The sequence below is a fragment of the Eublepharis macularius genome, chromosome 14 (assembly GCF_028583425.1).
Source record: "Eublepharis macularius isolate TG4126 chromosome 14, MPM_Emac_v1.0, whole genome shotgun sequence".
Lineage (NCBI taxonomy): Eukaryota > Metazoa > Chordata > Lepidosauria > Squamata > Eublepharidae > Eublepharis > Eublepharis macularius.
In genome coordinates this window covers 50738002-50756779 of record NC_072803.1, presented here as the reverse complement: position 1 = coordinate 50756779, position 18778 = coordinate 50738002, and the positions used below count along the sequence as shown (strand labels likewise).

General features: G+C 42.8%; 1 protein-coding gene across 5 annotated transcripts in view; it reads left to right on the top strand.

Annotated features, from left to right (window-relative positions):
- The window catches only part of TNC (tenascin C), a 118248-nt gene that overhangs the window by 68974 nt on the left and 30496 nt on the right, over positions 1 to 18778 (top strand). For 3 of the 5 annotated variants that reach the window (XM_054997613.1, XM_054997612.1, XM_054997611.1), the window contains 2 exons: positions 7600 to 7872; positions 15553 to 15675. In XM_054997613.1, the coding sequence (XP_054853588.1) occupies positions 7600 to 7872; positions 15553 to 15675 (396 nt within the window). Of the gene's footprint in view, positions 1 to 675; positions 952 to 7599; positions 7873 to 15552; positions 15676 to 18778 lie in introns of all 5 variants that reach the window. The other 2 variants (XM_054997610.1, XM_054997614.1) reach the window with 2 other exon arrangements.

The following is an 18778-nucleotide window of genomic DNA, read 5'->3' as shown; positions in this document are numbered from 1 at the left end:
AGAGCGCGGGACTCTAACTGGAGAACCAGGTTTGATTCCCCACTCCTCCACTTCAAGCCAGCTGGGTGACCTTGGGCTAGTCACAGCTCTCTGGAGCTCTCTCATCCCCACCCACCTCACAGGGTGTTTTGTTGTGGGGATAATAATGACATACTTTGTAAACCGCTCTGAGTGGGCATTAAGTTGTCCTGAAGGGCAGTATATAAATCTATCATCATCATCATCATCATCATCATCATCATCATCATCATCTACCACCCATCAGATGCCCGATCCGGGCCGTTTCAGCCCCAATCCAGGCTGAAATGGGCCCAAAATGGCTGAGAATCAGGTGGGCGGGGACACTTGACATGTGACCTCTTTGGGGAACTGCCGGAACTGCGTTCCTGCGCATTCCCCCTCAAAATGAGCCCTGGAAAGGGGCCTTAACCAGAGACATCCCTTAGGATGTCAAAAACATCATACAAGTTCATCTATGAATTCATTAGAACTGCATGGTATTTCCCTGCCATTTTGGCAGGACATACGGAAAGCACTCATACATTTACAGGCAATGTTTCCCAATGGTTGTTTCTTCTGCAGTCTTAAGTTTTATCCTTTATTGTATTGAACGGGAGGGGAGGGGGAATGTCAGTGTTGATTCCAATGTGTTTCCATTTGTTTTTCTCCTTGTAGTAGCTGTACCTCTTCTTAGCAAACTCACAGTGTCAAATACTACTTCTGACAGCGTGTCCCTCACATGGGAAGCACAGGATATGGCCTTTGAATATTTTCTCTTAGATGTTAGCAACACCCAACACCAGCCTCTGGACTCCCAGCTGCACACAATACCAGGGGACATACGAAGCTTTGTCCTCACCAATCTAAGACCGAATTCTAATTATACGCTCCAGCTTCATGGCCTGGCTGATGGGCAGAGTAGCCAGACCTTGACAGCCCTGGCTACCACAGGTATATCATCTCCAATGCTTGCTTTTTATTCTGTGATGCGTTTTGTTCTAAACAAAATCCCCAAGAAAATTTCTTCCTGTCTCCTTTTGGAATGTCGAGAGAGATCATTTCTTGGAATTTTAGTGAGCTTTTGATGGAGGACAACTGATGCCGTGAACACATCCCCAGATTAAGGAAGCTGAGTGACTGGAACCCTGATTGGTTCTTTTATATATACACACACTCTCTTATCTCCATCACATTCTTTTTATTATCTGTGTGTATATATAGATAAGATATATATGCAGATGTGTTTGGGTACGTGCATATATGTGTATGTACTTCGGTTGACATCTTTCTGGAATGCCGTTCACATCTGATCTTCAGTATCCATCATTCTACCCCTCTTCAACTTCCATTACCTGTCATTTTTTTCATTGTGAGATCAGATTACTCCATGGCTTGGCTTTCTTGTGAAAAGATCTTGCATGCTATCTTACTTTCTCTTTCTTGGCAAAGATCAAAACATCTGCCATAGGGGCTAGATCTTTCAATACCTTGTATTTTAATATGGTGACGTATTGACCAGACAGAGGACATGTTGCATGGATGGCAGTTTTCAATAGTGTCAAGAGCCTTCTCTTCTTGGCCTTAGGATATATTATGACATCATGTTAGTTGTTAGGACAAAAGATAAAGCTCTTCTCTTTCTTGAGGTTCCATTTCACTTCTGCCATTGCTGCTGATGTTTACTTTGATTATGACATACATTCTGTGTTGGATGCCAAGGGCATTTTTTACAGCAGTTGGCATCTCCAAGAAACTAGGATCCCACAAAACGTGGCATGGCTTGGCACTCTCAACTTGCATTGCATGCAGAAGCCTCTGAGGGCCAAGTACTACACTTGATCTGAATGCAAAAGCATGTTTTGAAAATGGTCGAATGAAGCACAGGTGTGGGGGAAAACTGTCCTTTCATCTTGTCTGGTGTTCCAGTGGCACCATGCCTGTCTCCTTCCTACTTCAAATCCCATTATCTTCAAGGGCTTTTGAGTTCTCATTCAGTTTCATGCGTCTTCAGCATTATGAAACCATGCAAGTATTGCCTGTCACTTGCTGACAGCATGCAGGCAGTTCCAGCATGGATCCTTAATTGGGGTCACTCAGGGCTACTTTACACAGCCATGCATCTTGCATGAGTCCTGCATCCATCCGCCAAGCACCATGTCTCTTTGCTACCAGAATGTGGTGCATGGTTCTGTGTATAAGAACACACTCATGGTAGATTTTCAAGAGAAGGATGAATTGATTTGTTCACTTTAAATTATTGTCATCATGAGATTGGCAGTAACAAGCCAATGTGTGGCTTGCAAGGTTATTTTTTATTTGTGTGTAAGAGATACCCCTAATTGTCTGCCACACAGTGCTTCACAAATAACACTTGTCTTTCCACTTGTGTTCCCTTTCCTTCAGAGGTCAAGTCACAGCTGCATATGCTCACACTCACAAATGCTAACTTCAACAGCTTCAACCTCTCCTGGACCACAAGAGATGAACCTTTTGTCAAGTTGGCTGTAAATGACAGAGATCCGTATTCAGATCATGAATCACAGAAGCTTACAGTGTCAGGGGAGGCTCATGACACTGCCGTCTCAGGCCTGGTAGATTACCCAGAATATGACATTAACATTCAGGGCACAACCACGGGAGGGGGCCCCTCTGAGCCCCTCATCTCTTTGGTGATGACAGGTACCCATTTAAAAGTCATTGTGGCTTTTAAATCACATTTCTGACCTGTGTTTAAAAGAACTTGCCTAATGATCCCTGAATATTTGCCAATCAACTTACTGTCCAAATCCAGCAAAGAGGAGAGCTTTCATATAAAGCATAGAGATGGGCACAAACCAAAATACGACCCAAAATTAAGCACGAACCAGGCCGGTTCATGGTTCACGAACCGCGGTTCATCAGATCCCATTTCTGACAAACCGCCACAAACTTTAGGCTGGTTCGTTTGGTTCATTTTTTGGTTTGTGACTGCAGACAGCCTGGTGTCAGTCAATCAGTTTCCTAGGCAACAGGGGATGGACTTCCTGCAGACTTTCTGCTGACTCAGAAGTGACCTTCTGCTAGCCCGGAAGTGATGAATTTCTGACCCGGATGTGCCGTTTTCACGAACCAAACAAACCAGTTTGCGAACCAGGGGCAAATGGTTCGGATTTTTTCCGTTTCGTGCCCATCTCTAATAAAGAGTTGTTAGTCCAGTAGCTATTTTTTTAACAGTTCCACGCCACGTGGGCAATGGGTAGATTGTAATTATGGCATCCACGTAACTCTTGTTATGATCCCACATAAGATGTTGCCTCTCTGCCATATCACAGTGAAGGCACTTTGTTCTCAGCAAGCCCTGTTGCCCTAACTCCCATTTGTTTCATCAGGGCTTCTGCAAAATTTCTTGCTGGTTTCTGCTAAAACAGATTTCAGGAGGGCATAATTTTAGATTCACCAAGATGTACTCGATTTCTGGAATTTACAAAGATCTCTGTTTGATTGGTTTCTAACTGGTCAACCATAGCAACAGTCTAATACAAACTGAGGGTGTTATGCTTTACTCACAATGGCAATGCATCATGACAATGGATCAGCAATAGTCACATGAAAAAGCTGCATGAACAAGAGCAACACATCATGTGCCTTGCATGTGCATTATAGTCAGTGAACAGTCACATAAACAAGATACCAACTCATTTTTCTGACAGCTGCACTGTATCATTTACAATTCTTCAAACTACAATAGCCATGATGCATTGCACCTGTGAGTGAAGCATGCATGCATGAAAGCACTGAGGAACTTTACAAAGTTATTGTTGTTCTAATAACTCTTTAGACAGCTGCTATAAACTATACCACAGGGTGCAGCTGTAAGTGAAGTGAGCAGTTCACAGATTTTGCAAGCCACAGAGATTGTAAGTGATGTACTTTTATGAACATGTGGAGCTGCCTCTAGCGAGTCAGCACTAGTCCTTTTTTCACAGTATTGTCTGCTTTGAGTAGCAGCAGTTATCCAGGGTTTCCAAGGACTATATGCATGCAAATCAAGTGCTCAGCCTCTGAGCTATAGCCCTCCCAGCATATATAAATCAACTCAAAATCTTATGTATGATACTTTAAAAACTCTTTGATGCCCTTTGTCAATATCCCAATATTTGCTGGCTCTTTTCTGAAGACCTGTGATTTATGCTGAGTTGAGCATGCAGCTGTATCTAATGCAGAGTCTTGTGTTTCTTGAACCTTTCCCTTCTTTTAGAGGCCCTTCCTCCACTGGAAAACCTCACTGTCTCAGGAATTAATCCATATGGGTTTACAGTGTCCTGGATGGCCTCAGAGAATGCCTTTGACAGCTTTCTAGTAATCGTGGTGGATTCTGGCAAACTGCTGGACCCCCAGGAATTCCTCCTTTCAGGAACTCAGCGCCAACTGACCCTTAGAGGCCTTATTACCGGCATTGGCTATGAGGTTGTCCTTTATGGCTTTGCCTTCGGTCGCCAAACCCGACCCTTAAGTGTTGTTGCTCTAACAGGTATTTTAATGCAACCAAGAGGTTCTTTCTCCTTCCTCTCTTCTTTCCTCTGGAAGAACTTTCATGCCATCCATTTGCCAAAACAACCATGGCTTCCCTCATCACTGGCTACTGATGCATCCACTAATGTGACTCCATCCTACCTTTTCCTTGATGTTTATTTTCTGTCTCTCAGAGGACCAAAATGAGAGAAGTGGCAGGTGATGGTTAATTCAGATGCCTTTGCCATCTTGTCCCAAGGACAGGCATCAATGTATCTCCTTGTTTTATTATTCCTCATTTATTACACTGAGGAAAGCTTCGAAAATTCTCCTTAACTAAGTCTCTTCTTGGATCTGGAGGCTTTGAATTATGTGATTTCCTACGTGGAAATGAGCCATTGTTCCATTTTTTAAAAGCGGAATGTTGTACAGAGCCCAGGACATATGCAGTTAGCTGCTGTTTTTAATTTGTTCAGTTCATTTGCATCTCCTCCTGCCTTCATTACCAACATTGTATGTCAGCCTTGATAAAACAGTGCAAAAAGGCATTTTGATGTGACCGTGCATATAACTGCATCAGGATTCTTTGTGTGTGGTGGTTTTCCAATGCTCCGAAGTGCATGTGAGGATCACAAAAAAAACCCACAAAAAATTTCAATGAATGCATCATCAGTATGAATGCATCAGCATGATTGTGCTTTAGCGGTGTTTTATCAATGCACGTGTGGACCAGTGACCCAGTGGGAGAAATTGAGATGCATTGAAGGAATGTAGAGCTGTGGCAAATTAAATGGGCTCTAATGCCAGAGTTGTTGTTGTTGTTGTTTTTAGAAATTATCCTAGTTAGACCAGAATTAAATAAAAGTGAAACGCAGGGCAAAGTTAACCCTAGGAACAAAAAAAAAAAATGGAATTAAAATGAGAAAATCTGTGCATTCCTATTTGTTTCCTTGGGAAGCTCTTGCAAGAAATATCCAGTTTAAAATGATCCAGGCCTACCATTGTTTAGCTTTGACAGTGCTTGAAAATCAGGTGCACCCTGACTCAATGGGATAAAACACCCATAAGTAGTTTCTTGGGTAGGTTATGCTAAGAAAATCTGGAGAAGCTAATGCCACATGGATGGAGTCTGACCAAGGATTTAAGCTAGGATAGTCTACATCCCAAAGCCACCATTCCATCCATTAAAAAACACTGAGATCCTCCATTCAAAGGCCTTAGTGGTGGATCTTAGAAAAGAATGAGATCAGTGACAGGAGCTTACTCCATGAAAGAGTAGTCCAGCCTCCAAGAGGCTCTCACCTCCATCCCTCTGTTCTTTGTAAAAGTTACGCCTTCATTTCTGTTTTCAGATTTCACAAAAAACACACACGCAAAATCTATCAATAGCATTCTCACAAGTCTTTACAAGGTGGCTGTCATGTTCAGCCAGGTTCTTATCTTCCTTGTCTATCAAAATCTCCAACTGCATCAGGGCTCTCTGTAATCATAGGACCCAAAAAGAAATCTTGGCTGGGAAGGAGCACTGATGCATTGAACCTAATGTTCAGAACCAGGCCTAAGCAGAGCACTATGGGGAAAGAGTGCAAACATTTGAGAATGAAGAATGGAGGTCAATGACAATGTTTCCATGTTGTTCATCTCTCTCTGTTGCATAATTCTATAAAATGACACAATCTGAGATTCAGCAACATCTAAAAGGAAAATTGGCCAACATGAACATGGCTCTCCACCATGATTTTATTTAATCCTTTTTTGAACCACAGTAGATTCAATTTCTTGTGTATGTTCTTTAGTCTATAGCTGTATCATTATCAGATCGCCCATACACAGCTATAGAGTTTACTCTGTGTGTGCAAGTGTTGGTGAGTAAAAGCAACAGTTTAATTGGGAAAGATGAAAGACCATGCTGAAATACTGATGCAGGATTAACAAGGTCCTTCAGACCATAAGAACACAAGAATGACCTTGCTGGATTCCAAGCTAGGGGTGAATTTGGGTGTCCCTGGGCATCCACATGAGAATCTTTGTTTCGGTTTTGCTTCTGCACAACTCAACTATGCAATGCTTTACTTCTGTGCTAATTTTTTTTTTGCAAAGCATACATCGTTTCTCAGTCCAGTACCTGAGCCTCTACCCTGTCCAACACAGGCTTGATGGGCAGCATCTCTAACACAACTTTGGTGTATGGGCAATGATAATTAAGCTTGACCAGGGCTTTTTTTCAGCTGGAACGCGGTGGAACGGAGTTCTGGAACCTCTTGAAAATGGTCACATGGCTGGTGGCCCCGCCCCCTGATCTCTAGACAGAGGGGAGTTTAGATTGCCCTCGGCACCATGGCGCAGAGGGCACTCTAAACTTCCCTCTGTCTGGAGCTCAGGGGGCAGGGCCACCAGCCATGTGACCATTTTCTCCGAGGGCAACCCACTGGGTTCCACCACCTCTTTTCCCAGAAAAAAAGCCCTGAGCTTGACTATTGCTCTGTGCTTGGAATCATGGTGTGATTGCCCATCCAGTGCTGGCAGACGTGTTGGGTAGCCTCTTAAGGTGCCCACACCAATTTGGATGCTAGAGATTTTAGCAGTTGCAGTTCAGCTATTAAACTTAAACTAAAATGTATGCTGGGTGTTGGTGGTGTTGGAGAGAAAGTACATAGAACAATTTTTCAGTGTTAGGAAAAGCCAACAACATGTGGAGGGTGTACCATGCCCTTTTTATGGTTTACCGAAAGGACTGGCAAAAGGGTAGGAAACTCCGATGGAAGGCAGAGAACCAATGAACATCAGGGCTACTACCAGCATGTTTCCTATTGCATGGCAGGGCAAAGGTGATATGTGATTCGTCAGCACTCTTCGGGGGGTCCTCGAAGAATGATCACACCCACATCTTTGGTTGGAAAAGCATCTTGCTCTTAATCTCCGAAAGCATTTTTTTCCCTGTTTGGATCGCAGGCTGACTGTTTCCACTTCTCTGAACTTGTGGCTGGAACATTCACACCATACTCTAACCTGATTTGTGGCAGACCCCTGGGAGTTTCGTTTGTTCTTTTTAAAAGGGAAATTAAAAGCTTTCCTTTTTCCTTCCTGCTTTCTTGTTTCCAATTTCAGAAGCAGAACCTGAAGTTGACAACCTTCTGGTTTCGGATGCTACCCCAGATGGTTTCCGTCTGTCTTGGACAGCTGATGAAGGAGCATTTGACAGTTTTGTTCTTAAAATCAGGGATGCCAATAGGCTTGCAGACCCTCTGGAACTAATTATACCAGGTCACGAACGCACCCAAGATATAACAGGGCTGAAGGAAGGCACCGAATATTACATAGATCTCTATGGAGTTACCAGTGGACAGCGTTCCCAGCCCGTAAATGCAGTCGCAACAACAGGTATTCTCTTGAAAGGAATAGAAAAGCATGAGTCACCCACATGCATGCATCTATGTGTGCATCTGCTGCCTTTCGCATTTCTGTGCACGTCCACATTTGATGCACAATCCACTGAGAGAAGTTGTCTTGTAGTACCTACATGTATATGTCCGTGAACGTCTTTCATATTTCTCGTCATTTAAAAATTGGGAGCACAATCCAAGTTCTCCTGCACATGCTGCATTCAGAGGGATGAATTCTCATGCTCAGCTGCATGCATATGTGTAGATGTGTCTTTTTCATTTCTTTCCACTTAAGAATTTGGAGCATAGTCAAGTGGGGAATGTTCTTCTGCACAAACGCTATGAGAAGGAACAATGTTTGTGCACAGCCCTCTATGACGTTTGTGCAGCAGAACATCCCAGTGGATGGTGTGCTAGCTACTTACAATTCATGTACAACTCTCTACTCCCCTTCCCAAAATTCTTTTACTGGTTTTCAGATCTCCTTTCCTGCACTAAAATGGATGGAACATGCTTACGTTCTTGTCCTTGAATTTCTCATTCTCCACCCCAGACAGCCTATGGGTCTTTGGATTTCTTTAACGTACTTCACAGATCACAAAGATTTTAATACCCACTGAATATTTGAAAAGTGATCTATACAGTAGTGTGACTGATAGCCTAGCTAGGGGGAAGAGTGATGGAGCTATCACCCCACTCAATAGCATTAAAGATGCGTTACGGGCTCCGTTTTTTTTGTGGCTGGCTCCACCTCCTGGAGCACCCATTTTGTGGTTGTGTCTACCACACTATATTAGAATTCCAAATGTGCCCATAGGCTCAAAAAGGTTCGGGACCCCTGCCTTAAAGGCTATACTATTTTTTTTAAGAAGTAGACCTAGTGCCCCCAAAATGCTAAACAATGGGCAAAAAAAATCACCCCAAAATCCTTTCTAGCTTGCAATGTCCTTTTTTCTTGAATTAACTCCTTCAAACTCATCCAAGGAGCACAAGTTGTAACTGGTGGTTGGTATATCACCAATTAATAAATTATTAGTCCTTGGATTCTCAAAAATGAATAGATGGACTACATTTCATTTTCTCCTACCCGTTCTTTGCCGAGGTACTAAATTGGTATTTGTGGCATACCATGCCAGATTGCAGGTCATCATCAGTTAACAATAAGCTGGAAGGGTACAGTATCATTTTGCAGAGTTGATAGATAGACGTCCACCTGAGCCAAACATTTCTACAAAATGTAGATCAGACTTTTTTTTTTTTAAAAGGATGCCCGTTAGAATAAGCAACTGGAAGACTCTGGGCCAAATTTGACTTCTGAAGGGGTGTCAATTGGCTTTCCATCTTGAAATTCCTTCAGACTGCTCACTTGATTGAATGCTCCCCCCTTTTTTTAAAATAGAGATGCATTTGATAGCATCACAGGTAATATGAAGTAGTCCAGCCCAGATGTTGTGCCAGATCCAGCTTTCCTCCAAGGATCCAGCTTCTGATCTAAGAAGCCTTCATCCAACTTAAGTGACTTCCACTGGAAGAAGAGCTATTTAAGATGGAGGAAGGCTCCTTAGACTGGAAGAAATCTGCAAATTTTGCTCAATAGAGGAGTAGGACAGGGATAGGATCCATGCCACAGATTGGCTGCATGTGGCAAGAATTACTAAGCTTCTGTGTCATGAAGCTCTTGAAGTTAAGGGCACAGGGCTACAACCTGACAAACCAAATATAGAATAACCATTCACTATGGGTCAAACCACACAAGACAAAATATGCTCGAATTATACTCAAATTACAAAACAACAACAACAACAAACATTAGATTTATATACCACCCCTTAGGATGACTTCACACCCACTCAGAGTGGTTTACAAAGTATGCAATTATTATCCCCACAACAAAACACCCTGTGAGGTGGGTGGGGCTGAGAGAGCTCTGAGAGAGCTGTGACTAGCCCAAGGTCACCCAGCTGGCTTTAAGTGGAAAAGAGAGGAATCAAACCTGGCTCTCCAGATTAGAGTCCCACGCTCTTAACCACTACACCAAACTGGTTCTCACTCGAATTACACTCAAAATTACACTAGAATTACACTCAAATTACGCTCTCACTCAAAATACACTCGAATTACCCGTGTAATTCAAGTGTATTTTGTCTCGTGTGGTGAGACCCTATTGCTGCTTGCTATGCATTAGTCCAGATCAAAAGGGTCACATGTTTATGACTGATTCTCTTTCTAAAGCAGTGTCTCCTCTTTTCCATTGGCTCATACTAAATATACAGAAAGCCACTGGTGGTGGTTCTAATTTCTGTGCTACACAGACATACATCATCACAGCTGAAGACAAATTCGTAGCCAAGACTCCGTGATAGAACTCTAATAGAACCAAGCCAATTAAAAGTCCCAGAGAAATGCCTTACTGAGCAACCTTTCACATTGCTTCCTAGAGAAGTGGCTCTCATAATCCTTCAGCAAAACAAAATTAGCTGTTAATTTATTGCCTTCAAGCCTCTTTAAGGCTTTTAGTCTTTTTCTCCTTTGATGATAAGGAGATATTTTTCAAAGCCAAAGAAGGAAGCTATGGAGGGTTTTTGTTTTGTTAAATCTGCTAGAAAAGCCAGTCCCAAAGATGAAAGGACCCTGGCGTGGATAGCCCAGGTGAGCCCGATCTTGTCAACTCTCAGAAGCTAAGCAGGGTCAGCCTTGGTTAGTAATTGGAGGGGAGACCTCCAAAGAAGACCAGGGCTGCAGAGGCAGGCAATGGCAAACCACCTCTGTTGGCCTCTTGCCTTGAAAACCCTAGCAGGAGGTTGCCGTAAATCAGCTATGGCTTGATGGCACTTTCCACCTCCATCAAATATGAAAGGAAGGAAGGAAATCTGTGGCTTGGGCTAGCAGCTATTTTTCTCAGGCACCACACTGAGCAGGCTGTGGCTCAGTAGCAACGCAATGGCCAGGATTCCAGTCCCGCATCCCTCTAGCTGGCCTTTTGACAAGCCATGCTTCCTCTTTTGCACCTAGGTTGACAAACCAGAGACCCCAGATGAGCTAGATTTAGCTCAGGCACCTCCAGCGGCTGATCCCAACTCTATGGAGATACAGATAGATGACTTTCTTATTTGATACTTACACCTGAGTTTTCTCCCAAGTGGGCCCCCCAAATCATTCTGCCCCTTCTCCATTTTATTCTCACAACAACCCTTTGAGATAGGTTCGGCTGAGATAGGTTAGGCTTGCCGATGGCTGCCCACCAAGCTTCCATGGCAGAGTGAGGATTTGAACCTGGGTCTCCCTGATCCTTCTTAAGTACTCTAACCCTGACACCATAAATAAATGGTGATACATGGGATCAACATTTGGTGGAAATATTTGGTTTCTGTCAATGGTTCCATCCATTAAATCTGCAAAATGCTCCTTTCCCCATCTAGCTCATTTCCTAGTTTATTCTCTTGAGCAGGGTTGTTTTATTTACTCTTTTTTGGAACTGAGCTTGCACTCTACTCCAAAAACTCCAAGTAACAACATTTGGAAGCAACAAAAGAGATCCAAAGGCTGTGAAAACAATGCAAGGAAAAAAACATAGGCACAATACCAGTGGTCAAAACAAAACAAAAATCTTTTGTTCCTGTGTTGGTCAAGAGGGCAGGGGCAGGGGGAAGCTTCACAAATAGCTTTCTCATTCCTGCTGTTTTGACTTGAACATTTCTGTTTCAATTCCATTGTACTAACTGAACCCATGATTCTCATTTTTGCACCTTTTAAAGTTTCCTCACTCTGAATTTTTTACATTTTACAACATCATTTGTACATCAGTAAATCAGCATTATCCATGTACTGTACATATACATGACATCCAATGTCCATGTAAGTGCATATAACAATTTTACACATTAAAAACCAAGGTGCAAAACCCACAGCAAAAAAGGAGAATGGAAACCATTAACAAAATTATAACAAAAAAACAAAATATAGAATATTTGCTCATCCCTAGTCTAAAATATATTTCTAAACCACAGCATTCGTGTTCCAATTTTATATCCAAAATTAGTCTGGAATACCTAGGTGGAGTTTTATATCTGAGTTGTATATCCAAAATTTTTATCCAATTTTATATCCAAAATCAGTCTGGAATACACACTGAGTGATTCCGCACACGTTGGATAATGCACTTCCAATCCTCTTTACAGATCATTTGGAACGGATTTTTTCGTGTTCGGAACAAAAAATCCACCTCAAACGACTGATAAAGTGCATGGAAAGTGCATTATCCAACGTGTGCGGAATCACTCACTATCCCCCCACTACAACCTGAGGCCCTTTCCATACATCCTTAAAGGGACGACCCACTCACTGAACACTGGTGGCTTGTCCCCTTGACTCTAGATGTCTCTGTTTTCAAAACGGTTGCAGGCTGTTTGGCTTCCATTTTTTCTGCACCTTTTCTGGGAGCACACTTTCCCGCAATCCCTGAAGGGTGCCCCAAACCAGAAGCCAAACAGCCTGCAACCGTTTGAAAACGGAGACGTCTGGAGACAAGGGGGAAAGCCACCAGTGTCTGGTGAGTGGGCCATTCCTTTAAGGTCTTGTGAAAAGTGCCTGACTTCTTCAGGGCTGAAGGAGACTGACTAGCCCAAGGTTAACCAGTAACCTGTATAGCCCGAACAGGGATTCAGACTTAGGTTTCCCTAGCCTCAGTCCAACACTAATCATTGCACCACTCTGGTTGTAAAATTAAGATAAAAGATTGGATCTCAAGACCAGAAGAAGAGCCCTTCTGGATCAGACAAGTGGTCCATCTAGTTCAGAATCCTGTTTTACATAGTGAGCAGCCAGTTGACCTAGAGAGTCAGCAACAGGTCACAGAGTCCTTCTCTAGATCTTGCTTCCTGATTCATAGGTTTATTGTCTCTGCACACGGAGGATCACTTTAAGTCACTTAGGCTAATAGCCTCTGATGGACTTCTGTCTAATCCTCCCTTAAAGCCACCTTTAAAGTATGTTTCCCTTGAGCAAAACAGGTGTTCAAACTCTTTGGAAATTGAAGATCTTTTGTAAACCTCATACTGCTGCCATTGCTGCTGTTTTATATTGTTTTTTCCTTGTATTAACATTTAGAACCAACGGTTGTAAACAGCTGTGTTGGTCCATTAGAAAAAGAAATCATGAACAAAAGCAAAATGTCTATTTAGGATTAACCAGAATGTCTCAGAGCTGTGGCAAGCTTTTCAGTTCCTCAGAATTCTTCCCCAGGATGATGAAAAGTTCTGAGGGACTCCAAAGCTTGTTAAATACTTGGTGACAGCATGGTTTGGCTTAATGGAAGAATATTACTCAACTTCTGTGGGTTTTTTTTTTTTGGATTTAGAAAGAATTTATCAGAATACTTAACTTTAAAAAATAGTCCATTAAAAAGGAGCCAGTTTAGAAAAAACCCTAACCTTTATTATATCCAAATTACATCATTTCAAATTAACTCAATCTAAATTTAAATTTTGCAAACCATCTGAAGCCATCCGCTTAGACAGCCTTGGCACATCTCCATGGAAGCTTTTAATGTGGTTTGCTTCTGGTACTTGTCTCTCTCGTTTGCTAATGGACTTCTCTTGTGTGGGCTGTTTATTTTTTTAACATTTTAAAATCAGAGTTGTTATTATTGCAACTGGATAAAGAAACGCCATTTCGGGCTGAAATGCTGAATATAAACTTTTCAGTGCCAGACTTATCTTTGGGTGTTGGAAACCTCTTCTGCTTTCCCTAACAGTTGATTTTGCCAAAATAAGTTTCAGGCTATGGCAAAAGCATAGTTTAAAAGACATCTTGGACATGAGATTGCTTTGATTTGCATGTGGTTTTAGTACCTCTGTCAAGTATGCAGGGAGATATAAGCAAGAATGTGAGGGAGGTTTGTATCATGTAAAAAGAACTGACAAATTACCCTCAACAGCTTTTAAGCACAAGTATTTTCATTTAAAATCGATCATCATTCTGCTACTTGTTACATGATTCCCCAAATAAAAATATTGCCAGAAATGACCAAAGGAGAGGGGAAATGGGAGGGAAAGAAGCATTTCAAATCACTTTCAAAATGTTCTCACTCTAAGGATGCTTCCACGTGGGAATTTTATCCTTCAAAGAAAGCTGGAAGCCTCTACATTAAAGGCAAATGTCCACGTGTTGTCCTGCTCTTCCTGATTAACTTTCATGGCTTTCCTGTGGCTTTCCCCTTTAAAGTGGGTTAAAAATAAACGTGTTTTAGTCCTGCTGAAAGGGAGTGGCTTTGGATGAAATATCTATATGGACTCTCCTTCTGTTGCCATTACGGAGGCGTGCAGAACTATGCTCCATTTTAAAAATGGCAAAGGGTAGCTCACTGCCACATGCTATCCCATCCTTTTAAGTCCTTTCAAGGGCTGTTTTCCCTGTTTTCTGTTGAGTTGTGTTCTATGCTATTCTAAATTGGGACCTACAGATTGCAAAAGTTGCGGGATTGTAGATTTATTTTAGAACATTTTGATGCCACCTCAGCAGCGGCCTGCTGGCTACTTAGCTTCTTGACCTTGTGTGGCTGTTAGGGTTGCCATCACAATGCTCACTACCAGCAGGAGACTTACCCACTTTAGAGGGGCCTTGCTAGTGACATAGTGATGTTGCTGGCACTGTGATGATGTCACTGTCAGGGTGACTGGAAATGATGTCATCATGGTGCCAGGGGCACACTAGCATTCAGCCAAAACTCTGTGGTTTAACCATAGAATTTGGGCCAAATGCTAGAGTATCTCTGATGCTGCCATGATGTCACCTCTGGTCACTCCAGAAGTGATGTCATCATGGCACCGATGACACTGATAGCTGCATTGCTTCCCTCACCCCATTTCCCTCCCACTGGCCAGCTGAAAGGTGACAGGAAGAGGCAGCAGAAGGCAGGAGGTCTCTCGCTGATATGGGAGAACTGGCAAGCCGGGGTTCATTCTGTTCTCGGCACACATTGTCCAAATATCTCTTATGAAATGCCACATTTCAAAAGGAAAATTGCTATGGAAATTTGGGGGAAATCATGTAGGGCTGCCCAGGAGTATGGCATAAACATTCACATTTTGATCCAGTAAGAGATTCCAGAGCTCCAGTGAATGGTAGGAGCTCCTCCAACCAGAACTGTTTCCCCATTCATTTCAATGGAGGATGCTGCTCCACACATGCATTTCTTTGCATATGAAAAATGATGCCTCCTTCAGAAATGGAAAAGAGCTCCTCGGCTACACATGTGCAATTGTGCAAGTATGAATCTCTGAACTGGGGGGGGGGAGGGTGCATCATCTGGCATATGAGTGTCACATTGTGGCAACTGCAGTATTTAGTACGGTCCACTGAGAGAGGATATGGGATTCAAGCAATACAATTCACTTGAGCTGCTTTGTTTGTGTGCAGAGTTGGTTGCGACCGCAAGATTATTGACAAAAATCTAATCCTTAACCATAAAGGGAATTGCTCTGAGCTTACCACAAAAGCCTTTGTGGTATCAAACTTTCCATTCCAGTCATAACACTGAACTAAATATTTATTGTAGTTTCAGCTCATGGACTGGAAATTTGAGACCATTCTCTTTTTTCCCCAACCAAGCATCGATGATGAAACGGTAGCATTTTAACTCCTTCTCCTTGTCTGTGTCTGTGTGTTTCTCTTTGGCTAGCTATGGGATCTCCCAAGGAAATCACTTTCTCAGATATCACTGAAAATTCTGCTATCGTCAGCTGGACTGCCCCACGAGGACGAGTCGACAGCTTCCGGGTTTCCTACGTCCCAGTTACAGGAGGTAAGAGGGGGCACAGATTGGGATAGGTAGGTATGAACATAACATTGTAAAAGTCAGAAAGACGTCCGTCCGTCCGTCCGTTTATTTGTTTGTTTGTAAAATTTCTCTGTTGCCTCTCTAGGAAGCCTGCCTGAGGCAACTTACAAAACAAAGCATAATAAAAACATAAAATATTTTAGAAAATTATTAAACTCACCATTCAAAACACAGAAAAGCATAAAACAACATAGAACATTAAGGAGTTTAAAATGGATCTTAAACATTTCTCAGGCTAAAAACAGAGGGAACGAAGCAGAGTGTTCTCCCCCTTCCCGGGCTAAGATCTTCCACACAAGCCTTGGTCTGTGTGCTCCCACACAAGGGCCAGTTCAAAGCCTGGATACACAGAAAAGTTTTGCCCTAATGCCTGAAGGAAAATAGTGGAAGAGCATTCCATAGGCAAAGTGCCACAACTTAAAAATCCCTATCTCTGGTTGCCACCCACCTCAACCCCAAAGGTGGGGCCACACAGCAAAACTTGTGAGGAAGATCTTAGCTGGTAGGCTGAACATTATGGAACAAGGTGGTCTTTCAAGTACCCTGTCTGTGAGCCATTTAGGGCTTTAAAGACAAAAAAACAACACTTTGAATTGCGCTCAGAAACAAATGGACAGTCAATGCAGATCTTTCAGCACTGAGGTGATATGATCCCGTTACCCCACCCCCAACAGTAGCCTGGCTACCACATTGTGGATTCTTCACACACACACCCCACCCAGACACATTACTGCCATTTCCTCAGCATGTCACTGGAGGGCTTATTTATACTTTTTTTTTTAAAGAATCAGTAACTCCTTGCATGCTATAGTGTTATAACGTTATAACTGCCTGTTCCCATGATCTCCTTAGTTTCTCTGCATTCCTAACTTTCATTTTTTTTAAGTATGTTTCAAGTCCTTTTTGTTGTAGAGATAGAACATGTCTAGAGACTTACATTTTTTAAAAAAAGCTGGGAGCCAAGAAACCAGTAGATCCTGACAATGTAACACTATAGTGATCTAGCAATTGCCAGTTTTTAAAAAGACTGAGGAAAATCCCTCTGACGTGGTGAGAGAAAAATGCAAGGGAAATTGGAGTTGATGGAGGACAGTATACACAAATTTCCCATAACAACAGCAACAACAACAACAATAACAATGTTGCCCTCAGGACAATTTAATTCCCACTCAGATTGGTTTACAAAGTATGTTATTATTATCCCCACAACAATCACTCTGTGAGGTGGGTTGGGCTGAGAGAGCACTGAGAAGCTGTGACTGACCCAAGGTCACCCAGCAGGCTTCAAGTGGAGGAGGGGGGAATCAAACCCTGTTCTCCAGATTAGAGTCCTGCTGCTCTTAACCAGTACACAAAACTGGCTCTCCATGTGGATGCTCCATTGCTTGTGTGAATGCTATTGCCTCAGCATTCATGTCAGCAATCACAGGGAAATGGAGAAACCTCTTCATGTGGATGCAACTTTATTCATCCTTCTGTCTATTTCAAGAGAAACACAAATCTACTCCCACTTTAATCATATTTGGACCACTAATTCTGTCCTCCATGATCAATGAAACTCTCCCCTCCGCCTCAAGATTTCTATATTGGTTCATCATGTTTTAGCAAGTATACATTCTCACACCGTTACTTTGGAAGTACAGTACAAGGGTTGGCAGAATGTTGCTTTTGCTACTGCACAACACTGTTTGCTTGGTGTATACTTTGTGCATTGTGAGGCCCTAGTCCTTGGCTGCTGGCATGTGCTCCCTTCCCAGCTCCACGAGGCATGCCGTGTGCTTTGGATGCACATGACTTTCCTTTGCTTCCATGATGATGATTAGATTGGTGGCTTGTGTACCAGACTAGACTACAGGTCAGAAAGGAAGGACAGTTTCCTATTCTGAATTTATTGACAGGTTATCAAGTTCTGAACATGGGCCAACAGTGGTGGATAGCCTCAGTGTTCAGGTCTTAATAAGTAGATGCCAAAGCAGGACTTAAGCTCAAAACACATCATCGTGTTGCCAATAGAGTAAAAATTTTGGGGTGGAGGTGCTCAACTTGCATTACAAGCAAAGAAAATGTGTACAGTAAAAGCTGTGTTATCAAGCACTCAGTTAACTGGCATACTTGGTTAAGCGGCATGCTGTCCACCGCTGTCTGCTTTCACAGGGAAGCAGGCAGTAGCAGAGTGGGCCTGGAGCCCCAGCTATGGGTGTTGCCAGCTTGTGTTACTGGGAATGGGCCTCTTTGCAAATAAGTGGGGGGAATTAGCGGCAAGGAGCTAGGCTATGCGAGAAGGGTAACTATGGGATAACTCCACCAATATTTACGGGGTCTTTCCCCCAAGGTAGCAGATGAGACTTGGTGCTTTTAAAGTCAAAGAGTTTTATTTAAAGAGGAAAAACCAACATACACTCAAGAGGCAATTAAAAATGCTTGACAGTTGACACCTACACACACAGTCCTAGAAAGCCAGCCAGAAATTGCAATAGAGTGAGGGATGGGGGAAGTATATTTACCAATCTCTGAGAGTAGAGTAGTCTGTGGAGGAAAAGAACTTCAGGTGTCCAGTGTTCTTGGCCAGAGAGAGACTTAGGGAAGTGACCCCAAAGGAGCAGCGCTTGGACCCATAGTTTGAATGGGGCAGGAGCCCTGGTTCTTAGAGGGCAAAACATGTCCTTAGGCTAGGGAGCCCCCTCAGCCACTGGAACAAAGACCGTAATGGTCAGGATCTGGGAATTACAAAGGTTTGATTACTTTGATTACTTGCTGTCAGGGTGTGTGAAAGGAAATGCAAAGTCTCTCCTGCTACCTCACAAAAGGGGCAATTTGCTAATGAATCTTCCCGGAGCTGAGTTGATTAATTTAGATATGAAGATGTCATTTCCCAGAGCCAAATTAAACTTACCAGTGCTGGTTGATTGATCCTCAATCTTAGGGTGGGGATTTCATCACGGAAGAAGCGTATTGGAATGTACTAAGAGGGGTGACTCAACAAGACTCTGTCTTATCACAGTTCATGCCAATAGCTGGAGAGGCAGTAAATACCATCACCACCAGTCATTCTGCATAAGCATGAACA